Source organism: Artibeus jamaicensis, unplaced genomic scaffold (assembly GCF_021234435.1).
Source record: "Artibeus jamaicensis isolate MK-2021 breed Jamaican fruit bat unplaced genomic scaffold, CSHL_Jam_final scaffold_461, whole genome shotgun sequence".
Taxonomy (NCBI): Eukaryota; Metazoa; Chordata; class Mammalia; order Chiroptera; family Phyllostomidae; genus Artibeus; species Artibeus jamaicensis.
Genome location: NW_026522045.1, coordinates 13,446,887 through 13,473,796, shown reverse-complemented (window position 1 = coordinate 13,473,796; position 26,910 = coordinate 13,446,887). Strand labels below are relative to the sequence as shown.

General features: G+C 39.9%; 1 protein-coding gene and 1 pseudogene across 1 annotated transcript in view; one reads left to right on the top strand and one right to left on the bottom strand.

The window, feature by feature from the left end:
- The window catches only part of TRPC5 (transient receptor potential cation channel subfamily C member 5), a 158,236-nt gene that overhangs the window by 108,871 nt on the left and 22,455 nt on the right, over positions 1 to 26,910 (top strand). The window contains exon 6 of the mRNA XM_053657523.1: positions 17,188 to 17,383. Coding sequence (XP_053513498.1) covers positions 17,188 to 17,383 — 196 coding nt within the window. The remainder of the gene's footprint in view (positions 1 to 17,187; positions 17,384 to 26,910) is intronic.
- LOC119047161 (zinc finger protein 296-like) lies at positions 1,334 to 2,371 on the bottom strand (annotated as a pseudogene).

The following is a 26,910-nucleotide window of genomic DNA, read 5'->3' as shown; positions in this document are numbered from 1 at the left end:
ATTTGTTTGTTTATTTATTTTTCATTTGATTCTCTTGCTGGTGAAGACATATTAAAAAATATTTCTAAGAGAAATGTCCGAGATTTTACCAACTGTTTTCTTCTACAATTTCTAGGGTCTTCAATTTTATGGTCTCACATTTAAGTTTTTAATCTATTTTGACTTTATTCTTGTATATGGTGTAAGAAGGTAGTTTGGGGGGGGGGTTTGTATGTATCTTTCAATTTTCCCAACAGTATTTATTGAATAGATTGTCTTTACCCAATTGTATATCCTTGCCTCCTTTGTCAAATATTAATTAGCTATAAAGGCATAGGTTTATTTCTTGGATCTCTATTCTGTTCCATTGATTTATATGCCTATTCTTATCCTAGTAGCATGCTGTTTTCATTACCATGGCCTTGTATTATAGTTTGATATCACATAGTGTGATTCTCCTAACTTTGTTCTTCTTTCTCTAGATTGTTGAGTCTATTTTGGGGTCTCTTGTGGTTCCCTATACATGCTTGGAATATTTGTTCTAGTTCTGTGAAATCCACCATTGATACATAGATAGAAATTGTGTTGTACCTACAGATTGCTTTGGGAAGTATGGACATTTTAATGATGTTAATTCTTTCTGTCCATGAACATAGTATCACTTATTTGTATCTTCTTTCACTTATTTATATCTTCTTCAATTTCTTCAGTGTCTTCCAATTTTCTGAGTGTAGGCCTTTTACACCTTGGTTAAACTTATTGCTAGGTTTTTTTTTTTAATACAATGTAAATGGAATTGTTTTCTTAGTTTCTCTTTCTGATAGTTCATTATTGGTGTATAAAAATTTAACTGATTTCTGAATATTGATTTTGTATCCTGCTACTTTACTGAATTTATTTATCATATCCAGTAGTTTTGGTGGAATCTTTAGGGTTCTTTATATACAGTACAATGTCATCTTCAAATAATTATAAATTTACTTCTTCCTTTCCAATTTGGATGCTTTTTATTTCTTCTTCTTGTCTAATTGCTGTGGCTAGGACTTCTAGTACTATGTTGAATGAGTGCACCTAAAGCGAATATCCTGTCTTGTTCCTCATTTTAAGGGAAATACTTTTAGCTTTTGCCCATTGATTATAATGTTGGGTATGGGTTTGTTATATGTGGCCTTTACTATGTTGAGGTATGTTCCCTGTTATTCCCACTATGTGGGAATGTTTTTTCAAGGTTTTATTTATTTGCATTTATTTTTTTGAGGGAGGGAGGATTTATTTACAGCATGGGAAGGACAAGATCAACAGATATATGAAAAGTGGCACCAGGGACAGCAGAGAGGGAGAGCACTTCTGCCATTCAGGCCTCTCTGCCAGTCTTAGGGTGCTTCTGCCACAGGTGTTTGTCCAGGGTGGCCCACAGGCCAAAGGGCACACAGCAGTGGGGGCACTCTAACTGGGCACCTTTGGGCCTCAGGCTGTGCATGCAGCAGCGGCAGTTGAGCTTGTTGCTCTACACACAGCATAGGGGCAGAGCTTGCAGGTGTAGGGCCACTCCCCGGTGTGTGAGCACCTGTGAACTGTCAGGTTGCTACTGTTGGCAAAATGCTTCCCACAAATGTCACAACTGCCCCCTGGCCCATGGCTCTTGCCCATTTGGTTTGGTGTCTTCTTGGGTGACATCTCTGGGCTCTGGGCAGAGTCAGTTCTCTCTACCTTGATGGCAACTCCCCAGTTATCCCCACCAGGGCCAGCCTGAGCTCCACCACTCAGAGCCCCAGGTTCCTGCATACCTGCCATGATGGATCCAGCCCCTTCTTCAGGGCTACACAGGAGGGTGCCTGCTGGGGCAGTGGCATGGGCAGCTGGCTCTGGAGGGGTGGCTGAGGCCTGCTTCTGACTGGTGTTGGCCAGGTAGGGGCTCTGAGGCTGCAGTTGTGGGTGGGTCTCCTTGTGGCAGTTGATCCTGCTGCTCTGGGCACTAGCATAGGGACACTGGTCTCAGGCATAGGGCTGCTCACCCACGTGTGAGTGCATGTGCACCTTGAGGTTGCTGAAGGAGCTGAGGGTCTTTGTGCACACAGAGCAGGTGGTAGTTCTGCTTGGGGAAGCTACTGGACTGGGGGTCTTGGCCTCCACTTCCAGCCCCAACACTGCTGATATGGCTGTGGCCACCTCTGCCAGGCCCAGCAACAGGGTCTCTGGGGCCTCAGGTTCTGTCTGGTAAATGGACAATCCATGGTCCCACTGATCATGGAATAGCAGTTCCCAGGCCCTGGTGAACTGTCAGCCACTACAGAGGCAGATCAAGGACTTCAGGTTCTCTAGTCCTGAGTCCAGGCCAGGGCTGAGGGCCTCTACAGAGTTGACAGCCCAGCTTCACGTGGTCCATGAAAGCAGTGATGAGCCGAGGGTGTGGAGGGGACTGCTGATGGGTACCAGGTTAGAGGAGTAGTGGAGTCCACCCTCAAACTGCCCCAGCACTGGCACTTACTTTGTGGAAGAGGGCTGTAGCCCCATGGCCTGTAGGGGCCATGGATTTGGCTTAGGGTTCACGTCAATAACCAGGTCCCACATGGCTGTCTTACTGTGCTGGCAGCGGGGTGGGGTCTAATCAGCGAGACCTGCAACCAGTCCCTTACAGCAGTACATGGGTTGCGGCTGGGGTTATGTGGCAAGCTGGAGGGAAGGTAGGTGCAGGACGTACCAGCCCTGTGCACTCAGGTGAGTGGCTAAGGTGTATTTATTTTTTGAGACAGGGGAAGGGAGGGAGAAAGAGAGGGAGAGGAATGTCACTGTGTGGTTGTCTCTCCCGTGTACCATACTGGGGACCTGGCCCTCAACCCAGTCATGTGCCCTGACTGGTAATCAAACCAGTGACCCTTTGGTATGCAGGCCAGCACTCAATTGACTGAACCACACCAGCCAGGGCCCACTGTGTGAGGATTTTTATCATAAATACATGCTGGATTTTATGAAGTGCTTTTTCTGCATCTATAGATGTCATTGTGTGATTTTCATCCTTTGTTTTTATGATGTATCACATTTATTGATTTGCAAATATTTTACCAATCTTACATCCCAGGAATATACCCCACTTGTTCGTGGTGTATGATCTCTTTAACGTATTGCTAAGTCCAATTTGTTAATATTTCATTGAGGATTTTAGCATCTGTGTTCATCAGGGATATTAGCCTATAGTTTTCTTTCCTTGTACTGTCTTTATCTGGTTTTGGAATTAGAGTCATGCTGGCCTCATAAAATGAGCTTGGGGGGTCTTCCCTCCTCTTGCATTTTTTGGAAGAGTTTGAGAAAAATAGATGTTCTTTGAATGCTTGGTAAAAGTCACCTGTGAAGCTATTCACTTCAGGACTTTCCTTTGTTGGGAGTTTTTTAATTACTGCTCAGTTTCATTAGCTGTAATTAGTATATTCAGATTTTCTCATTCTTTCTGATTGTATGTTTCTAAGAATTTATCCATTTTATCCAGGTTGTCCAGTTTGTTGCCATATAGTTGTTCATAATATTTTCTTACAATCCTTTGTATTCCTTTGTTATTTTTCTTTTTCCATTTCTGATTTTATTTATTTGGGTTCTCTCTCCTTTTTTCTTGATGAGACTGGTTAAATGTTTGTCAATCTTGTTTATCTTTTCAAACAACCAGCTCTTGGTTTCATTGATGTTTTGTATTTTTTTACTCTATTTTGTTTATTTCTGCTGTGGTCTTTATTATTTCCTCTCTTCTACTTTGGGCTTTATTTGTTGTCCTTTTCCTAGTAACTTTAAGTGTATAGTTTGTTTATTTGAAAACTTTCTTGTGTCTTGAGATGGGCCTGTAATACTCTGAATTTTCTTCTTAGCACTGCTTTAGCTGTATCCCATAAATTTTGGTGTGTTGTGTTCTAATTTTCATTTGTTTCAAGGTATCTTTTGAGTTTTTCCTTGATGTCCCTGTTAACCCATTCATTGCTTAGTAATATGTGATTTAGCCTCCATGTGTTTGTTTGTTTTTCTGTTTTTTTCTTGTGATTGATTTTTAATTTGATACCATTATGATCAGAGAAGATTCTTGATATGATTTCAATCTTCTCAAATTTATTGAGATTTGTTTTATGTCCTTATATATGAATCTATTCTAGAAAATGTTCCATGTACCATAAGGCCTTAGGTCTTATTTCTCCCCCCATGTGCCATAAATAAATTTCTTTCTAAATTATCAGTGTGATCCTGTCATTGCTCTGTCTTCATGTTCACCAGGTATCTAAATCTTTTCCAGTGTAAAATCTACCTCTTTACAGTATCATACAGGATTTAGTTATCTGGACCCCACTTCTCTACCCTGCTACTCCTATTCTTCATAGTCAACACCTTGCTCTTCCCCAACAACAGTAGAACATCTCAGCCCTACAGGCCTTCACATATCACATAGCATTTCCTCTGCCTAAAATGCTTATCACCACCTGGTTGGCCTGGAAAACTTTTACCTACCCTTTAATCTCTGCCAAATCTTTAACTGCTCTTTTAAGCCTTTTCTTACTGAGACCTCATTCACAGTAACTGGATCCTTCTGTGTTTCCCATGGCATTCTAAGCACATTTCCCCTACAATGACTAACCTGTTGTATTTTAGTCATTTGTTGTCTCTCATCCCGCCACACTGGGATCCCCACTTCAATAAGCCTTGTACCTATCATAGAGGAGACTAAGACATAAAATTAAGTGAGTAAAATGAATGGCCCTGGCTAGTGTGCCTCAGTGGATTGAGCACTGACCTGCAAACCAAAGGTTTGCCAGTTTGATTCCCAGTCAGGGCACATGCCTGGGTTGTGGGCCAGGTCTCCAGTTGGGGGTGCTCAAGAGGCAACCACACATTGATGTTTCTCTCCCTCTTTCTCTCCCTCCCTACCCCTCTCTCTAAATATATATAAATGAAATATATATATCCTTTAAAAAGGATGAAGTCCAGTAGCAATCCTATGTTTAATTTTAGAAGATTACTTCTATTTCACCCTCTACCAATATGGGTGAAGTACCTGGCCAGCTCTGTAATTCTGCTGACCCACTTTGAAATTGCTTTCAGAACAAACCCTTGGCTTTTCTCCTGCCTCCCTCATCTTGTATTTGGGCACTCGGCCTGAGAGTAAAACTCTACAATTATCCCTATTAAATGTCATCTTATTAGTTCTTGCACATTTATCCAAGCTGTTAAAATGTTTCTGAAACTTGATTCTGTCACCCAATCTATTAGCTAATCCTCCCAGACTTGTGTCATCTGAAAATCTAAAAGGGTACCATCAATTCTCATCAAAAGCATTGATAAAACCATTAGACAAACTTGGTATTTGCTGAGTAGAATATTGGGCAGGTGTTAAAATATTACCTGTATAGACTCTGTATATATGCAAAATGTGTATTTTTAAAAGCAAAAAAATGTATACACTATGATTGCAGTTATGTGTAACTAAATATGTCAATGGATAATAATATATAAAGACAATGAAGAAAGGTAAAACAGAGGGGAGAGAATTACAGGGAAAAAGGGTGAACGGTTTGCAGGAACAATTATAAAGGACACATTAACAATAATAAGAGGGGGTGGAAAAAAGGAGAGAGGTGGGGAGGGCTGAGGGGTGGGCTGGGATGGGGATAAAAGGCAGAAAACTGTTCTAGAACAACAATTAAAATAAAAACAAAGATTAAAAAAGAAAAGTAAAACAACAACAAGGTTGTATTTAGGTGGAAGATAAGTAATACTCATATAATTAACTAAAATTTACTGAATGCTGTATTACGAGAGGAGCTGTACATGAGTTAACTCATTTAATCTTCACAACCCTGCTATCAGGTAGGCATTATTATTGTTAACCATTTTACATATGGAGAAATTAGAGCACAAAAGAATTAAGTGTCAGAATTTCAATCCAGGAATACAAGCTCCAGTCCATGCTTTTATCCAGGGATGGAGGTGTAAGACTGTAAGGTGTATTTAAAATGCATTGTGTACATTTGCAATAATCACAAATAAATATATAATTAACTAGCACACAGCTATGACCTAGTAGGTTATTTCTGACCTCCTTGTTGACTATCACCATTCATTTGTGGCTATTTCTACTTTATCATTATTGATTTCTCTACCCAACTTTCTCTAACCACAGTCCATATTTTCTCATATTATTTACATGGATACAAACTCAGCCCCCATAAAAGGCTCTTTTTATTCTGAAAAGATATTAAAGGTCCTTATTGATTTTCTTCAGCTTTCTCTCCTGATTTCAGTTCATAGCTTTCTCACTACTATCATCACAGGGTGATGCCATTCATTCATACTTTCCTTAGTTATTTACTTCTCTTGTCATCTTTTATAGATTTATTCAATGAACACTTATTCAGCAACTGCTATGTGCCCAGAAATGAAGATATTAAGATGGTATCCTCATCCCCCAAAAGTTCATATTCTAATGAAGAACACAAGTAAACAATTAGAATCATTGCCAATTCTAATGCTAATCATATGCCAAGCCCTAAGTGTATGAGCTCCAGAGTCAGAATAGTTGGTTGCAAATCCTACCTCTGCCACTTGCTGCCTGTGCGACCACTTTGTACCTCAGTTTCTCATCTGAGGTACATTAACACATATTTTTTAAAGCAGATTCTGAGAATCAAATATTATAATATATTGAAAATAGCACAGTGCCTCGCACATAGAAAGAGGATAGTAAATGCTAATGATTGATATTTATTTTATCAATAACCATTTTAGAGATCAGGAAACTTGAAGTTTGAAGAAGCTATGTAACTTTTCCAAAGTCAAATAGTTAATAAGCACTTATAACTGAGTGACAATGGGCAAGTCATTTAATCTGTGACCATGTTATCCCAACAGTAACAATAAAGTTTTTATAAGGATCATAATGATAATGTATGTAAAAGTGCCTAGTATGATTTTATAGTAGTCAATAGTTACTGGTTAATATAACATTAAAAATAATCCATATAACATATTAATTCAAGAATCCTTAAGTTCCTCAACTGAGCTGAGCACCATTCTGGGCCCCCACAAAAGTATCAGATGCTTAGCTGAGAGAAGATGGTGGCTAGGTAAGAGGGAGCAGATTCCAGTTTCCTCTACACATGGGAGAGAAACCTGGCCAATCTATGGAGGAACAGAGAAGACAGCCAACAGTACCACAGCATATATGAAAACAAATCTAAAATTGTAGCAGACATTGAAAAATCAGACAGTAAGGAGAGTGCTCCAGGACAATAAGGGCCCAGGGATCAGCTCGGGGACCAGGAAGGCTACAGTCCCAGGCCCGGCTCGGCCAGCCACAGGGCTCTTGGGAGAGAGCTGGATCGGTGCTCACTCCCCAGCCAAGCAGGCTTCAGCAGCACTGGGAGAGACCTGGTTGCTTGAAGTCCCAGAGAGGGGAGTAAGGACTGAGTGGCAAACACATGGGGTCTGTGAGCACCCACACATAACCCTGGGAAGAGTGTGTGACAAAGCCCGTGTGACTGAAGGCAGCCCGACCCGGCATTCGTGCCTGCCACTGGGGGAGAGAGAGCTTTCTGGAACACCTGGGGACCACACCCAGGGACCCAGAGACAGCTTGCTCACCTCAGGAGACCCTGAGCCAACATTTGTAAACCCGCCCCTCACCCAGCTATAGCCAGCAGGAACAGAAAAACTGGCTTGGCCAGTTTAAAACCAGCAAGAGGTTTTGTTTGTTTATTTGTGTTGTGTTTTTATTTTTTGTTTATTTTATTTTTAAGTAATTTTTTACTTTTTAATATTTATTTTTTTATCCCTCGATTCCTTTTGCTTCTCTTTCCTTCTTTCCTATTTTATTCCTTTATTCTTTCTTTCCAATTTTAACTCTTCTATCTTCCTTAGTCTGCTTTTTTAAAAAAATACCCACAAATCAGACAAAAAAATCCAGAACTATGAAATGACCAGAGCTGGACCCAATGAGGGGGCATCCCAAAAGCTGAAACAGAGAGACAAATTTCATTTTTCTATTACAGAGAACCTGCAATATATGCCATATTTGTATTATTATTTTTTCATTATTCTTTCATCTTTTATTTGAATAATATTTTTGCATTCCTCTTCTTTCTGTTTTGTCTTCTTTGCTTGCCTGGTTTTATTATATTGTATGACAGGTTTTCCATGTTCTCTCATTCATAGTACACTGTCCTTCACTTCACCTGTGTTCCATTAGCACAATACTGAAGGTTGGATACTCCCTATTCTTGGTATCTAGATCTCATAGATTCTGTCATATGATTGTTGCTCTAATATTATTGTAAATAATAGCTATTCCATACCATTTTAAATACTACACAACACCCCTACCAGATCTCAGCCCACTTCACGGTTCCTGAACTCTACTACTGCAGTGATTAACTCTATTTTCTCACACACTACACCTACTTACTATCCTTTACTCTCACCTTACCTCAAAATCTGACCTCCCACAACCTCACTGCTTTCTAGATCCAACTCATAAACTTTTCCTACCCAACAAGAGTCTTATCTTCTTTCCATACTTTCTACAAAGTGGCTGTATGGGAGGAATGAAACAGTTAACACTATTCATAACCAAAGGATCTCATTTCTCTTCTCTACCAGTGCTACTGTAAATAGCATACAATATTCTCCTTCTGTCTTAAACTATTTTGCCTTGCCACTCCAACTGATCACAAAAAAAAAGTGGGTGGAAGTGGTAAAGATCACGATACCCAAAGGATACTGTACCACTAAATCTCAAAAATATTCCACCACAAAGGTTCACGCCATAAACCCTGGGGTCAGAACAGATCAATTTAAGAAGCTGAAGCTAACAAGCAGATTCTCACAAACAATGGGAAGACAAAGAAACAATCCCCAAATGAAAGAAAAGGAGAAAGCCTCAGAAAAAAATGCTAGATGAAATAGAGGCATGTCAGCTATCAGATATTGAATTCAAAGCATTGGTTATCAGGAAGTTCAAAGAGATCACAATGAGCTACTAGAAACCACAGGAAAATTACAATTAACTCGCTGCAAACTATAACAACATGAACAAGGAAATAGAAACTACCAGCAAGGGCCAAGAGGAGATGAAGAATACAATAGGTGAACTGAAGAACACAGTAGAAGGAATCAAAAGCAAAATAGATGAAGCAGAAGATTGGATCAGCAAGCTGGAAGACAAAGTAGAAAATAACACCCAGAAAGAACAAAAAAAGAAAAAGAGACTCAGAAAAAATGAAGAGGGATTAAGAGAAATGCACGACAATATGAAATGTAATAAAATCTAAACAATAGGGATACAAGAAGGAAAAGAAAAAGAGCAAGGGATAGAAAACCTATTTGAAAAAGTAATAATGGAAAACTTCTCTAATTTGATGAGAGAAAAGGTCACACAAATCCATGAATCACACAGAGAATCCCAATCAAGAGGAACCCAAAGAGGCCCACTTTAAGACACATCCTCATTAAAATGGCAAAATTCCAAAACAAAGAGAGAATCTTAAAGACAGCAAGGGAGGAAAAGGAAATAACATACAAGAGAGCCTTAATAAGGTTAGCAAATGACTTCTAATGGAAGCACTCCAAGCCAGAAGAGAATGGCAAGAAATATTCCAGGTAATGAGAACCAGGGGGATACAACCAAGGCTACTTCACCCAGCAAGGCTCTCAATAAAGATAGAAGGCCAAATAAGGAGCTTCCCAGACAAAAGAAGTCTAAAAGAATACATCTCCATCAAACCAGCTCTGCAAGACATGTTAAAGGGACTACTTTAAGGAAAGGAAGGAAGAGAGAGATAGAGAGAGAGGAGAAACAGGTATGACAATGACAATGAATAAGTACCTATCAATAATAATCCAAAATGTTATGGATTAAATGCTCCAATTAAAAAACATAGAATAGCTAAATGGGTAAGAACTCATGACCCGGATATAGGCTGCCCACAAGAGACCCACCTCAGGACAAAAGACCTACACATATTGAAAGTAAAGAACTGGAAAAAAATTTTCCAGGCAAATGGACAGGGGGAAAAAAAGCTGGGGTAGCAATACTCATATGAGACAAAATAAACTTCAAAAAAGGGGCCATACTTCCGCCAAGATGGAAGCGTAGGTGGAAGCACTGCGCCTTCTCTCACAACTAAGTTTAAATGCAACAAAGTTTTAGCACAAAAACGCAGCCATACCACAGAAAATTGAACTACACAGAAGTCTGAAAACAACAAACCCTTCAGCCAAACAGGTAACAGAGGCAGACCCAGCAGTAGAGCCGGGTCAGGCAGAAAAGATCCACCAGACTGACCTGAGTGCACGACCCAGGTGTGCCAGCAGCCATGGGCAGATCCCAGGTGTGGAGAAGCTGGCAGACCAACTGAGGGAGCAAGGAGGTAGACACACTGAGGGCGCAAGGTGCTCACACATTCGCATGCAGATAAACCGGTGAAGGAGCTAGCAGTGAAACAGAACATGCAGGCCCCAGTGGCAGGAAGCAGCAAAGGGAACTACCATTGTCCCTCTCTGAACCCGACCCCACACACAGCTTCACAAACCAGCGACCTGGGTGGCCCCGTCCTGGTGAACAACTAAGGCTCCGCTGCTCATACATAACGGGCACAAACAGATAAAAACATGGCCCAAGAACAACTCAGAGCCCCAGAGCCAATAAGTCTAAGCAACGAAGAAATAGCCAAACTTTCAGATGCACAGCTCAAAACACTGATAATCAGGATGCTCACAGAACTGGTCGATTTTAGTCACAAATTCGAGGAACATATGAAGGCTAAATGAATTGAAATGAAGGGAAATACACAGGAAACCAATAGTAATGAAAAGGAAACTGGGACTCAAATCAAAGGAGTGGGCCAGAAGGAGGAAAAAAATGACCAAACAGAAAAGGATGAAGAAACAAGAATTCAAAAAAATGAGGAGAGAGGCTTAGGAAACTTCAAGACATCTTTAAAGGCTCCAACATTCGAATTATAGGGGTACCAGAAGGGGAAGAGGAAGAGCCACAAGTGGAAAACTTATTTGAACAAATAATAAAGGAGAATTTCCCCAATCTGGCAAAGGAAATAGACTTCCAGGAAGTCCAGAAAGCTCAGAGAGTACCAAAGGATTTGACCCAATGAGGAACACACCAAAGCACATCACAATTACATTAGCTAAGATTAAAATGAAGGAGAGAATCCTAGAGCAGCAAGAGATAAGGGGACAGTCACCTACAATGGCGTTCCAATCAGACTTTCAGCTGATTTCTCAAAAGAGACCTTACAGGCAAAAAGGGACTGGAAATAAGTATTCCAAGTCATGAAATCCACAGACCTATATCCAAGATTGCTCTATCCAGTAAAGCTTTCATTTTGAATAGAAGGGCAGATAAAGTGCTTCTCAGATAAGATCAAATTCAAGGAGTTCATCATCAACAAGCCCTTAGTATAAGAAATGTTAAAGGGACTTATCTAAGAAAAAGAAGATAAAAAAGATGAACAGTGAAAGGACAGCAAACTCACAGTTATTAAGAAGCACACCTCAAACAAAAGCAAACTAAGAGGACAGCTAGATCAGGAGCAGAACCATAGAAATGAAGATCTCATGGAGGGTTAGCAACAGGGGAGTGGGAGAAAAAGAAGGGGGGAGAAGGTACAGAAAATAAGTAGCATAGATGGTAGGTAGAAAATAGATGGGGGAGGGCAAGAATAGTAGGGGAAATATAGACTCTAAAGAACTTGAGACACGTGGTCATAAACTAAAGGGGGGAATGATGAGGAAGGGGGTGTGCAGAGTGGAAGGGAATGAAGGGGGGAAATAGAACACCTGTGATGGCATAATTAATAAAATATATTTTTTAAAAAGGGGGCCAACTTCCACCAAGATGGAAGCATAGGTGGAGACGCTGTGCTTTCTCACACAACAAAGTTTAGAGACAACTAATTATTAGCAACAGAAAACACAGCCAGAACACAAAAATTGAACTTTTCGGAAATCTGATAACAACAAATTCTTTAGCCTGACCGGTAAGAGGGGCGAAACCAGCAGCTGGCAGAGCAGGGTAGCACAGGAAAACTCGGTCAGACAGACTTAGGTGCGCAGAACCCAGGCACAAGGTTGGACCCAGTGGGCAACCGAGCAAGCACGCAAGTGACCTCGGGGAAACAGCAAGGGAGCGGGACTGAGATTTGACTGTGGTAGCGCATTTGTGCGCAGATAGACACGCGAGGGAGTGGGCGATTGGACGGGACCCAGCAGGCCCCTGTGGCGAGCTGCAGTGGAGGGTACTGCCATTTCCCCACTCTGACCACACCCCCACATACAGCTTCATAACCCAGCGACTTGGGAGTCCAAGGCTCCGCTCCTCATACTTAACGGGCACGAACAGACCAAAAATGGCTCAAGAAGATCTCAAAGCCCCAGAGCCTTTAAATCTAAGCGATGAAGAAAAAGTAAAACTCTCAGATGCACAGTTTAAAACACTGGTGATCAGGATGCTCACAGAACTGGTTGATTATAGCCACAAATTAGAGAAACATATGAAGGCAAAACTAATTGAAATGAATAGAATTGCACAGGAAACCAATAGCGATGCAAAGGAAACTGGGACTCAAATGAATGGAGTGGACGAGAAGAAAGCAAATAATGGCCAAACAGAAAAGAGTGAAGAACCAAGAATTCAAAAAAGTGAGGAGAGTCTTAGAAACCTCCAGGACATCTTTAAACGCTCCAACATTCGAATTATAGGGGTACCAGAAGGGGGAAAGGAACAGCCACCAGTGGAAAACTTATTTGAACAAATAATAAAGGAGAATTTCCCCAATCTGGCAAAGGAAATAGACTTCCAGGAAATCCAGAAAGCTCAGAGAGTCCCAAAGAAGTTGGACCCAAGAAGGAACACACCAAGGCACATCATAATTACATTAGCCAAGATTCAAATGGAGAGAATCCTAGAAGCAGCAAGACATAAGGGGACAGTCACCTACAAAGGAGTTCCAATCAGACTGTCAGCCAATTTCTCAAAAGAGACCTTACAGGCAAGAAGGGGCTGGAAAGAGGTATTCCAAGTCATGAAATCCAAAGCCCTACAACCAAGATTGCTCTATCCAGCAAAACTTTCATTTAGAATGGAAGGACAGATAAAGTGCTTCTCAGATAAGATCAAATTCAAGGAGTTCATCATCACCAAGCCCTTATTATATGAAATGTTAAAGGGCCTTACCTAAGAAAAAGAAGTTAAAAAAACATGAACAGTGCAAGGACAGCAAACTCACAGTTATTAACAACCACACCTAAAACATAAGCAAACTAAAAGAACAGCTAGATCAGGAGTGGAAACATAAAAATGAAGATCTCAAGGAGGGTTAGCAACAGGGGAGTGGGAGGAGGAGAAGGGTGGAGAAGGTACAGAAAATAAGTAGCATAGACAGTAGATAGAAAATAGATGGGGGGGCAAGAATAGCATGGGAAATATAGAATCTAAAGAACTTGAGGCCCTGGCTGGTGTAGCTCAGTGGACTGAGCGCGGGCCTGCGAACCACACGATCGCAGTTCGATTCCCAGTCAGGGCACATGCCTGGGTTGCAGGCAGGTTCCCTGCAGGCCAGTTCCCAGCAGGGGACGCACAAAAGGCAACCATACATTGATGTTTCTCTCCTTCTCTCCTTCCCCCTTCCCCTCTAAAGATAAATAAATAAATAAATAAAATCTAAAAAAAAAAAAAAAGAACTTGAGACACATGGTTATAAACTAAAGGGGGGTAATGGTGGGGATGGGGGGTAAGGTGGAGGGGAATGAAGGGGGGAATAGAATAACTGTAATGGCATAATCAATAAAAAATAAATTAAAAAAGAGTATTAAGATAATAAGAGAAACAACTATATGGAAAAACATATTTGCTAATTATACTTCAGACAAATGTTTAATCTCCAAAATATACAAAGAACTCACATGGCTCCACTCTAAGAAGACTAGCAACCCAATTAAAAAGTGAGCAAAGGACTTGAACAGACAATTCTCTAAGGAGGACATACAGAGGATCCGGAGACACATGAAAAGATGCTCAATATCGCTAGCTATCAGAAAGATGCAAATTAAAACCACAATGAGATACCACTTCACACCTGTCAGAATGGCCATCATAAATAAAGCATCAAACAACAAATGTTGGAGAGGGTGTAGGGAAAAGGGGATCCTAGTTCACTGTTGGTGGGATTGCAGACTGGTACAGCCATTATGGAAAATGGTATGGAATTTTCTCAGAAAAATAAAAATCGACCTGCCTTTTGACCCAGCAATTCCACTGCTATGATTATATCCTAAGAATCCTAAAACATCAATTTCAAAAAACCTATGCACCACAATGTTCATAGCAGCACAATTTACAATAGCCAAGAGTTGGAAACAACCTAGGTGCCCGACAGTAAATGAATGGATCAAAAAATTGTGGTACATATACACAATGGAATTCTATGCAGCAGAGAGAAAAAAGGAGCTACTACCCTTTGCAACATACATGGATGGAACTGGAAAGCATTATGCTGAGTGAAATAGGCCAGGTGTTGAAAGACAAATACCATATGATCTCACCTTTAACAGGAAGCTAAACAACAAAACGAACAAGCAAGCAGAATAAAAACAAAGACACTGAAATAGAGAACAAGTGGACAATGACCAGAGGGGAGAGGGAAGGAAATTTAAGGGGGAAGGGGGGAGGGATTTGGGGGAACAAATGAGAGGGACGCTGGTAGGAGGGCTGGGGAGTGGGGGTGGGGGGAGGGAGGAGCGCGGGACAGGGGGTGGGCTCGGATGGGAGAAATAGACAAAAAACTGTAGTTGAAAAATAACTAAATAAAAAAATAAAAATTAAATTAAATTAAATTAAATTTAAAAAAAGAAAGAGCTACTACCCTTTGCAACAACATGGATGGAACTGGAAAGCATTATGCTGAGTGAAATAGGCCAGGTGTTGAAAGACAAATACCATATGATCTCACCTTTAACAGGAAGCTAAACAACAAAACAAACAAGCAAGCAGAATAAAAACAAAAGACACTGAAATAGAGAACAAGGGGACAGTGACCAGAGGGGAGAGGGAAGGGAATTTAAGGGGAAAAAAAAGGAGGGATTTGGAGGAACAAATATGAAGGACACAGGGAGGAGAACCAGCGGGGGTGTAAATGGGAGGGAGGTGGGGAACACGGGGCGGGGGGGGGGGGCGGCTGGGATGGGAGAAATAGACAAAAACTGTACTTAAAAAATAACTAAATAAAATTATTTAAAAAAATAGAAAACTAATGAAAACAAATAAGCCAATAAAAGAAAAAAGGAACCCAAAGCCTGTTATTAAATTCGGGAGGAAAAACTATCGCAAATCAGGAAACGTAATCCCAGTATATACATAGCTCTTCTGTAAATAATGCTTATATATCCTTTAATAAAGCAAACACTGACTACTGATTCCAAAACCAAATCAATATAAAGTTCATTATCTGAGAGATAAATTTGCAATATCCTTACATCACCAACAAGCAAAATTGTTAATATGTCATAGTCCTGTGTACCCAACCTCTCTAATGCCCTCAGTCTGAGTTTTCCTCATTCCTGGAGCCTTCTTCCCTCCCAATTCATCTTCTCCCCTTAAGCCATAGATGATTTAGACATGAGCCAAGTGATAGGCTCTTTTATTTTTAAGTATGTGTGCATTTCCAGTTTACTTGAAATAATTCAGAGCTCTGGATAGTAGTAAAAAAAAAAAAAGAGGTAATGAAATGCCCAAATATGGTTAGGTAGAAAAAGTAAAAATGTCCTGGAGAGGTCTGAAGATCTCTGTTATAACCAGAGTCTACTTTAAAGTGCCTTAACTAGTCTTCAAATTAGGGTTTGACTTGAGTGGTTAATTTCAGTACAGCAGCCAAACATTTTACCTTGACCCATGTTTTACTTCATTGAGCTTATCCAGGCTTTACCAGACTCCTCAAATTACCTCTTTCAAACTGCTTCGAAATTTTAAACTACCTAAACTTGTGAGAACTAGAATACACTTGACACATTGTGGTTCTGGGCTAAAATAAAGTATGTAATGTTCTAGGATATGTTAATTTTAACCCCTCAGGCTATTCAAGGGCTAATTGTTTTAAGGTCAACTGCAGCCTAACAGTGTGGTGTTCCCTATGCATTCGCAAGGCTCCTTTTCTGACTTGAATGTATTAAGCTATTGAAGTGGAGTCATAACATCCCTTACTGCTGCCATGGGTAGCCATAGGTCTGCACTAAGGATCTAGCATCATTAACTAGGTCCCAAGTGGTATTAGCCAGGTAGGCGTAAATACTTTGACCTGACTAAAAGGAAGTTTACTTGTATATTTGTATATCTAAGAAAGAAAACATTACAATGTTTGCAAAGGCAATAAATGAAAAGTATAAACTCTGAAATCACACTCCTGATTAAATCTTAACTCTCTGACTGTGACCTTGAGCAACTGTTCAACCTTTCAGCATCTTAGTTTGTTCTGCTATAAAATTGTGTTAATAACAATACCCTTCTTCACAGAGTGATTTTGATGATTTAAATGAATCTATGTATGTAAATGCTTATCCTCAACCCTGGCACATAATTTTTAAAAAATGCTTGCAAGTATTAAAAAAATAAATAAAATAAAATTTTCAAAAAATAAGTAAATAAATAGAAAGAAAATAAATAAATTTTTAAAGAATACATAAATAAATAAAAAGAGTCAACCACAAAAAAAGTACATATGCTAAGTTGCTCATGTTCACTCATCTAGCAAATGTCAGAGCTGATATTTTCATCCAGAGCAATATAACCCAAACACCATATTCTAAATGCAAGCACCACTGCATTTTTCTATGTAATTAGATGGGTGATAAATCACATGGTCTGAAAGTGAGAAAGAAAGTTTAGTGGAGTACGTAGCCCTGGAAGTAAGTCTTGGAATATTATAGGTTCTGCATAGACTGAAAAGAGGGAGATAATATTAAGGTGGGAAGACAAAGCATACGACATAGAAGTGGAGACAAACAAACAAACTGACCTGGCTGGTTTGGGTTGGGGAAGAGACCAAAATATTGTGAAATCACCAGTCTACCTGTTTGAATGCAAATATGGCAGCCTCTTATTAAGCAGATAACCTCACTCATTTCTCTCTTCTCATTCTTCCTAGAGAATTAACTAACATGCTCTTGTCTCTTTAGGCTCTTTGAAACCCTTCAGTCACTCTTCTGGTCTGTATTCGGCCTTTTAAATCTCTATGTCACCAATGTGAAAGCCAGACATGAGTTCACAGAATTTGTGGGAGCTACCATGTTTGGGACATACAATGTCATCTCCCTGGTAGTGCTGCTCAACATGCTTATTGCCATGATGAACAACTCCTATCAGCTTATTGCCGTGAGTAGCTTTGTTTTACAAGGGTGATTACCTTTACAAGGGTGGTTTCAGGAGAGGTCACATTGTCATGAAGCCCACTAGAAACTCAATGAAACCATCTGTCTGCTTCAATTATTTTACATTAACTTTCCCAGTTATTAGATTGAATTATTTCTTTCCAAGGCAACTCAGTTTAGCCTCTCAGTCCATTGAATCTCAGTAATCGAAAAGATGTTCTACTTAATAAAGCTTTCTGGTTACCCGTAAAAACTATTTTTAAATCTCTGAATCCATTTTCTTGCCTTAGTATGGAGAGCTCAGTGGGTGTGAGCACCATTTTTCTACAACATGTCTCCCTCTCCACTGTAATCATCTCCCTCCAAAAACTGAAGCTTCTCAGACAGAGTGTCTATTTTTTTATCAAGGACATGCAAACAACTGTACTTCACTGTGAGATGCACTTAAGTAGAGTCCATTGCTGAATATTTTTCACTATTATGTTATGATTGGATCAGAAATATTTATTACCCTAAACTAGAAATGACAAAGGTATAGGATATGGGATCAATCTGGGCCCTGCCTTGTTTTGTGATAACAAAATAAATATCTAACCTTAGCTTATTTTCTTATGTTCTGAATTTCATTTCTAGAATTGGAGTATTAGCAAAGACATTCTTTCTATCTAAGGACCTATTTAGTGAATTTGGATGATTAATTCATATTAAGATGCTAGATCACACCAGGGGTTCATCTGTTGCTCAAGGTTTTGCTGTCCCATAAAAGGCAAAGAATAAAAGATTTGAGTCTTACATTCCTTCGTAGGTGCTATTTCTCTGATTTGGTTTGCCACTGAGGAGTCATTTAACCTATAGAAAAGAATCTTAATTGTTGGTTATCTGTATGCATGTGCGTGAATGTTTCTATAGGCACACCTCATTTATTGCACTTCATGGATGTTACATTTTTTACAAACTGGTAGCAGAACCCTCCACCAGAAAAAAAAGGTTATGGCTTGCTTTATTGCAATACTTGCTTTATTGCAGTAGTCTAGAACAAAACCCACAATATCTCCAAGCTATGCCTGTATAGGCACATATAAGTACAACATATTTCATAAATGTTATTGGTGATAGTGAACATCTGTGGCCCATTTCCATTAAGGACAGACCAAAGAGGAATAGGTTTTTGTTGTGGGAAACTTTTGAGTTCTATGTGTGAAAGAACTTTCTAACCATAAATGGCAATAAAATATATTCTCCTAAGTGGATTTGTAGAATTTTTTCATCAGAGACTTGTAATAATCAGGATATAAAATCATCTACTAGGATGGTTCTGATCTTAGGTAGTTAGGTGGGGCAGAAAAGAGAGGAGTATACAGGAAAAATATATTAAGAGTTAGAAGACCAGGGACTCTAGTCCTGTTTCTGTCATTTATAATGGTGTAATCTTGAGTAACTTTCTTTTTGAGATCCTCAGTTTCCTTACCTCAAAATTGAAAGAGTTGGAATGTATGATCTTTTTTGGTAAGCTTTATTGAGATACAATTGATATACAGTCAAGCACTGCATAAAGAGGTTTTGGTCAGCAATGGACCACATATACAATGGTGGTCCCATAGGATTATAATGGAGCTGAATTTCATATAAGAAATGGAAGAATATGTGGTTCAGAAGGAATATCTTTTCCTCTGATGGGAACAATATCTAGTGCTTTGAAATAGATTTCCTCTCACTCACAGCACCTCAGTTTTGAGTGCACAGATCACATCCCCATCAGTCAGCTGTTGACCTATTTTAGCACAGAAAAGCCTGTCCCCCATCACTACATAATGAGAGGATGCTACAGCCCTCCTGGATCTAGCATGATGTCTTCAGTGTACATTGCTATACATTGTTTGTTGAGGACCTAAGATTCTGGAAAATGACACAAGTCCACAGGAGCTACCTTCACAAGTATGAAGTGCCACTTACATTTCACTAAGAGCTGTCTGTGTTAGCATGGAGCCACCCTATCCCTGTACTTTGAAAATATGTTCAGGTTGTAATGTAAAGCATAGATAAGTTTCATTTCTTCCATCCATTCCATGCCAGAGAGAGCCCTTTGTGCCAGGTAGCATCAATGGAACCAAAAACGAATGTCCAAAGTCAAGCTACTGAGTCTCAGGTCTACACCCTCTCTGTGTTAAATACTCTCTGTTTTATGAATAGCACACAGTTCCTTGATGTTACCACTGCTCCGACATGTGATAGTCCAAACCACATTGCCGTGACAATGCCTATGTTCCTTTATGTCTCCATCTTGCTGTTTCTTCCTGCTGATCCTCAGGCCACCTTTCACTCCCTCCTGAGTCACTATTGTGGTGATCTATGTCTTACCCAGCCAGTTTCTCCTTGATATTTCCAATTAATTCAGCCCACATGGAGCTTCATGTTCGAGTTCATGGAGCAGCACTGATAGCTTTGATGCTGTTTCTGACCCTGTTGGAAGGAAGCATGAGCAGCACTTGTGGGACAGTGTTTATAAACGCTACAGTAGTGCCCTAGGCCTTCACATTCACTCACTGACTCACCCAGAGCAACTTCCAGTCCTGCAAGTTCCATTCATTAAGCTCTTTATAGAGGTGTGTACCAATTTTTATCTTTTATACCATATTTTACTGTACCTTTTCTGTGTTTAGATATGTTCACATACAGAAATACTTATCATTGTGTTATAATTGCCTGTAGTATTAAGTAACATACTGTACAGGCTTGTAGTCTAGGAGCAATAGGTTATACCATTTAGTTTAGGCATAGTAGGCTATACCATCTATGTTTGTGTAAGTGCAAACTATGGTGTTCACACAATGACAAACTCTCCTAATGACACATTTCTCAGAATATATCTCCAGTAAGTGATATATAACCATACAACATTGTGTAAGTTTAAGGTATACAATATGGTGATTATATATATATATATATATATATATATATATATATGATTACTATAAGATTAGCTAACATATTTATCACCTCACATGAATTACCTTTTTGTGGTAAGAATATGTACGATCTACTCTTAGTAATTTTCAAATATGTAATACAATATTATTAACTACATTCACCATGATGTACATCATATCCCCAGAAGTTATTCATATTCTAACTAGAAGTTTGTACCCTCAGCCCATGGTATCCATCATTCTACTTTGTTTCAATGAGTTTGGCATTTTAAGATTACACAAATAAGTGATATCATACAGTATTTGTCTCTCTGTCTGACTCATTTCACTTAGCATAATGCCCTATAGTTTCATCTATGTTATCACAAATTGCAGGATTTCCTTCTTTCTCATGTCTGAATAATATTCCAGTATATATAATTGTCTATTATATGTATATTTTATTATATATATATGTGTGTGTGTATATATACATATATACATATTTTTTATTCACCTACTAGTGGACACTTAGGTTGTTTCTATATCTTGACTATTGTGACTAATGTTGCATGGGGGTGCAAATATCACTTCAAGATAGTAGTTTCACTTCCTTCAGGTATTTACCCAGAAGTATGGTTGCTGGATCATATTGTAGCTCTATTTTTTAATTTTTGAGGAAACTCCATACTATTTTCCATAGTTGCTGCACCAATTTACATTCCCACCAACAGTGCACAAGGGTTCCTTTTTCTCCACATCTTTACCAATACTCGTTACACTTTATCTTTTTTGTGATAGTTTTTCTGATAGGTATGAAGTGATATTTCATTGTGGTTTTAATTTGCATTTTCCTGATAATTAGTGATGTTGAGCATCTTTTCCTGTACCTGTTGGCTATCTATAAGTCTGACTCAGTGGTTTTTAATATCCCTGCCAACTCTGATATCCTGTGAGTCTAGATATCTATAGATGAACTGGATAGGCTCACAAGGTTTTTTCTAGTTCTGAAATTCTGCCCATCTGTCACTTTTGAAATAGAATACAGTTCAATTTCATTCTCTCTCCCCCATCCAGTCCCTGTCCCTCTCCCTCTTGACAGTTTGAACACAACTAGACCAAGAACTCTGAAATGACCTATGCTCATTCCTAGTCTATCTCTATAAGGGGGACAGACATAGAATCTCAGATGTTTAGTTTTCCAACCCTATGCCTATCGTGGTAACCCCTGCCCCTGCCAAAGAAAGCAATATTCATGCTGAGGCATTCGCCACTTCTTCCCTGGGTGTCTTGCTACTGACTGTTGCCAATGGTAGTGGAAAAGGGGGATATTTTCTTGTCAGCTAATGCAGGGCTATGGTATCTCCCACTGAGCTCAGTGACATTTTTCTAGGAAGAGTTGAAATCATGTACTCTAGCTCTCTTGTCACCCCACCTGCTGGCAGTTAAGTTATGTTTCAGTGCTACCTACTACTGCACCTGAGGAAAATACCTTGGCCTGGGAGAAAGCTGGGAGTTGGGGGTAGGTGATTTGTGGGGAAATAGCCTGAATGGGACCTATACCATCTCACACATCTGGAGCCATGGCCAAGCATTCTGAATATTAACTGCTGCTTTAGAATCCTCTGGTAATGGATCTTCACAATTTGGAACTGGATCCAGTTGAATCCTGACAGCAGGCAACCTGATTCCCAAAGTACCTGGATATGTTTAAGTGGTAAAGACCACCAAATAGATTAAATTCCACTAGTTCCACCTGTATCATCTATGGTTCAGCAGTGAATTCAATTTTTAAGAGGGTCTTGATGTGAGGGAAAGGTTACATGAAGGGAAACCACTAAAGACAAATCTCTTACTTCAAAAGGTATCATGGATCGACTTTGTCTAAGTAGAAACTCAGTTGTCAGTGTGTTTAACTGTGAATCCTCTCAGTGTATACTCTAGGACAGAGCTCAAGAATACCAGGTCATAGCAGTCCCTCGAAGGGTTGAGCTCTTTCTCAATACTTCTGTGTGGGATGCAGAGCTGCTGATGGAGTAGATATATGACAATTCATATTTCTATGCCAGAATAGATTTCATTATGCTAGTAGATAGAGTCAGCCTTAAGATATGGAACAGCAGAGATTACTCCAGGCCTGTGCTCTATGGTCCCAGCCAAAATTAGCAGGTGAAGCTGGCTATATTATATATTTTTATTGTTGTTTGTTAAGAAGCTGTGATATAAATCTACCTCAATCTGATTGTTTTCCTCTGTGACACTTCATTCACACATCCAGCTTGTCATTGCCATTCCTGATGTGTATACTCCAAGTTCCATCAGGTAAAATTTCCCCTGATGCCATTTTAATCAAATTTACCTACATAAAAACATTAGTGGAGAGACAGACCAGTCACAAAATGTTCACTGACCTTAGGCCCTATTCCTATTCCCAGCTCACCCATAAAGGGTATCTCTATTACCTGAAATTGCTCTTCCCTCAACATGAGTCTCAAGATCATCTGCTGTAGAGCCTCACTCATCAAGTTAATAAGAACCCTCAGTTTCTTAGGCTGCTGTAGAGTATTCACTCTAATGCTGAGAGTAAGTAAATTGAACTTGCCTTACTGAGCAACACAAGCTGGATAGCTTGGGGAGAGCCAAATACATGGCATTGTTATCACCCTTAGAGTGGCAACCTTTTGAGGACCAGATGATGGATAGACTCCCCAAATGCAGAAGACAGCCATGCAAATGAAGACATTCATCAGAACAAACTCAGCACTATAGAGTACTGGAAGGGGCCACTGCACACCATCAGAGTGCTGAGGAGGGAAGGTGGTCTTCCCACCCTAACCCAGTTATCTGGGACCAATCTCAGCCTCTCAAAACAAAGAGAAGAAGGCAGTACTTCATACACTACACCATAAGTGGCAAACACAAGGTCCATGGGCTGAATCCAGCCCTCTACCTTGTTTTCTCCAGCCCAGCACTTTGTTTCCAACCAGTGGCAGCACTGAGCTCCTTGCCCCAAATTAAGGAGTAGTTATATTTATACAGTCTTAAAATTACATTCTGCCCTTTGAATGCAACCATGAGGTTGATGTGGCCCCTGGTGAGAATGAATTTGACACCCCTGCACTACACAATGATTTGTAACCCTCTAACCAGGCAGATAACCTAGTGCTATGCACCGATAGGGCACCCACTTGTTAAAATAGTAAAATACTTCCAAACCAGTTGGTAAGTGGTTGCCACTTCAGATTTTCTCTTTGGGGTGTCCCAAGACTACCCCAAACTCCAGAAAGTGAAGGGTAATAAGGGAACTGCAGATATTTGCCATACCCCTGTTCCAGTGCTACTGCTGGCATACATTCTTATGGGTTAGTTTCTTAAACAATATGAATACCACTGTGGCAGGCAGAATCCTAAAATGTTCTCCCAAGATTTACCATTTCAATTTTCAGGACTATGAATATGATGAGCTAGCACACTTGTGATTATGTTGGATTTTGCAGATGTAATTAAGGTTACTAATCAAGGAAATTATCCAGGCGGGCCTAATCTAATGACATGAGTCCCTTAAAAGCAGAGTTTTCTTGAGCTGGGAGCAGAAGAGACTGTCAGAGGTACCAAGCACAAGGAGGATTTGACATGCCATTGCAGGCTTCAAGATAGAGAGAGCCATAAACCCCCAAAGCGTAATTAATGTAAAACTCCATTTACATAAAATAATAATAATAAAGAACTAGATAACCTAAAAATGTGTGCTGCCTTGAGGTCATGAGAGTGTCCTCAGCGGACAGCCTGCAAAGAAGTACAGGTCTCAGTCCTCCTACCACAAAGAAATGAATCCTGTCAAAAATGGAAATGAACTTGAAAGTATATTCTTCTCCAGAACCTCTAGACACAAGCTCAGTTATGCTGACACCTTAAATTCAACCTCTAAAAGGACACTGTGACTGAAGTACAATAAACAAAGGGACAGAAGTAAGAGTTTAGGTTAGAGAGGTAATGGGGTAAGGGAAAGATCAAGTAGGGAATGATAGACCTTTGTAAATACTTTAGCTTGCACTCTGAGTGAAATGAAGAGCCATGGCAGTGTTTTGAACAGAGGAGGTACATGATTTAACTTTCATTTTAGTAAGATTGCTGTGGCTGACTGAGGAAAGATTAAATGATTCAGGGGCAAATACAGATAGACAAATTATGAGATCGTTTCATTAACTAGACAAGAGCTAATGGTAGATTAGACTAGGGTAGTCATGATGGATGTGATGAAAAGTAGTGTGATTCTAGGTATATTTTGAAGATAGATTCAATTTGCCAAGGGATCAGATGTGTAATGTGGATAAAATAGAAGAGGCAAGGATAACACCAAGATTTTGGGCCTGAGTAGCTGGATGCTTAGAGTTATCCCTTACTGAGTTAGGAGGAGTGTGGAGGAAGCAGGATGTGGGGAAAGCAGAGATCTAAAGTTGACTTTTACACATGTTATGTTGGAAATGCCTATTACATATCCGAGCACAGCTGTGGATTAGGCAGTGGTCCTACAGGTCTAGAGGGGAGGTCCAGACTAGAGCTAGAGATTTGGAAGCCACCAGCATAGTGTTTGAAGCCATAGGACTAGGTGAGATCACTAAGGGAGTGAGTGTGTATAGGAAAAAGAATACATCCAAAAATGAGACCCAGGGCACTTTAATGTGTAGAAGTTGGGAAAACAGGATAGACTGACCAAAGGGACTGAGAAATAAAAACCAGAGAGGTAGGAGAAAAGCCAGAGTAATATACTATATTACAGCACTCTATTTAAACTCCAGTTTACTGATTTCATATGCTAGAAAGTGGAACCTGGATTTGAACTGAGGTAGTCTAAACCCAAGACCCATGCCCAGAACCATGGTATTTATCACGTAGACACTTACTCCGAAGCCAAGAAGCATCTGATATGCACTTCACTACAAGGTCCCTAGCATACGTTCTTTCTTTTCCTGAGCTGAGATTCTCCACCACCACCCACACACCCACACGCCCACTAGTCCTCTTTTTATCCTTAGTGTGCCCACCAGACTTCCAATTTAAAGTATCTCCTTTGGTGTCCTTAATACTCCCAGCCTCCCCAAAGGAACAGACAACCCACCCGAAATCACTACACCCACAGAGGGTACAAAGTCCAGAGCTACCAAACTCATTTGTGTGATAAGAACTCCTTATTCAATTTACTCATCCTGCTTTGGGACCTCTTATCTCTCTGTTCCTTCCCAGACAGTTTTCACTTGCTCAAAGCCTCTCATGAAATTGTATCTTCACCAGCAAATGAATATTCACCCTCCACTTTTGGCAGAGGACTGACAAGCATTTTCTCTGCAAAGGCAGCAGGGGACACCAAAGGCTGACTCTTCAGAGACCTCGGCACCCTGTCTGGGCCTGGTCTGGCCCTCCCTCTAGTGGTCTGACACAAAAATGGATTCTTTTTGTCATTTTGCATAGATGCTAACTCATGGGTTTGTAGGCAAGCTGTTTTGAGAGCCTGACTCTGCTAGGGATGAAAGCTCAAAATACTGAGGATATACTTTGGTAGGTCTCAGCTGACCAGCAGCCTCTGCTTCCAACAGCAACAGCAGCAGCAGCCTTTGATGACTTTGGTCACCGACAAAGATGCAGGTGGGAAATGAGAAGAAGACAAATGCAAGGAAGTAGGTTTTCTTTGCCTGTGCCAAAGGGCAACCAAACAGAGCAGATAGATATCTATGCTGCTTCTCTGAATTTTGGGTTCACCTGTCCTGGATGGGCATTAGAAACATCAGTAGTTGCCATCGAAACTCTACCTTGGGTAACTCAAATGAAAACAGGACCAACTATGCAAGTGAGCAGAAGGCCTAATGTCCAAAGAATACTTCTGCCCATCTGCTGGTGGATGCCCTTTATTCTTCCATCTATTCACTTAACAATAAATATCTCTTGGACAGATAAATGATTGAGTTTAACACAGTAGACAACAGTAGGTTTAATGTTGTCAGTATGTGTAACACAGAGTTTATCCCTGTGTTATTATTTAACTATTGTATTATGTTCCATATGAAAAAATGTTAGCCTATTTTTAATCACCCTGTATTTATTGAGAGACTGCTCTATACCACACATCCTATTCTTGGCACTGGGGATGCAATAGCTGACAGGTGAACAAGATTCAGTCCTTGTTCTCACCGGGTCTACAGTCATGGAACTACAGTTTCAAATATTGCTATTTTCATTTCATTTCTTTACCTTAAGACTATCCTTAACCTTTTGGGTTTCTTATTGCTTTGATAATCTGATGATCATGAACAAAAAGTGCATATGTGAGCAAACACACATAAAATTTAGTATAAAATCTCTGAAGATTTATAAAGATCTTCCCATGGTCCTAGAAATCCCTCCCCTTAAGACATTGTTCCCAGTTATATTACAAATATGTTTTGAGCTGGGAGTAGCTCACTTATGACTAGATATAAATGAGTCCAATAGCTTACTGATCAAGTTTTCCTATGAGGCCAAGCAAGTAAAGAGGTACCATAAAGGAATTGGAGTTTGAGAAGACTGGAGAGGCAACACCAACAAGAAAAAGGGATTGAAGGCACTGGATGAAAATGTCACCATCATCACA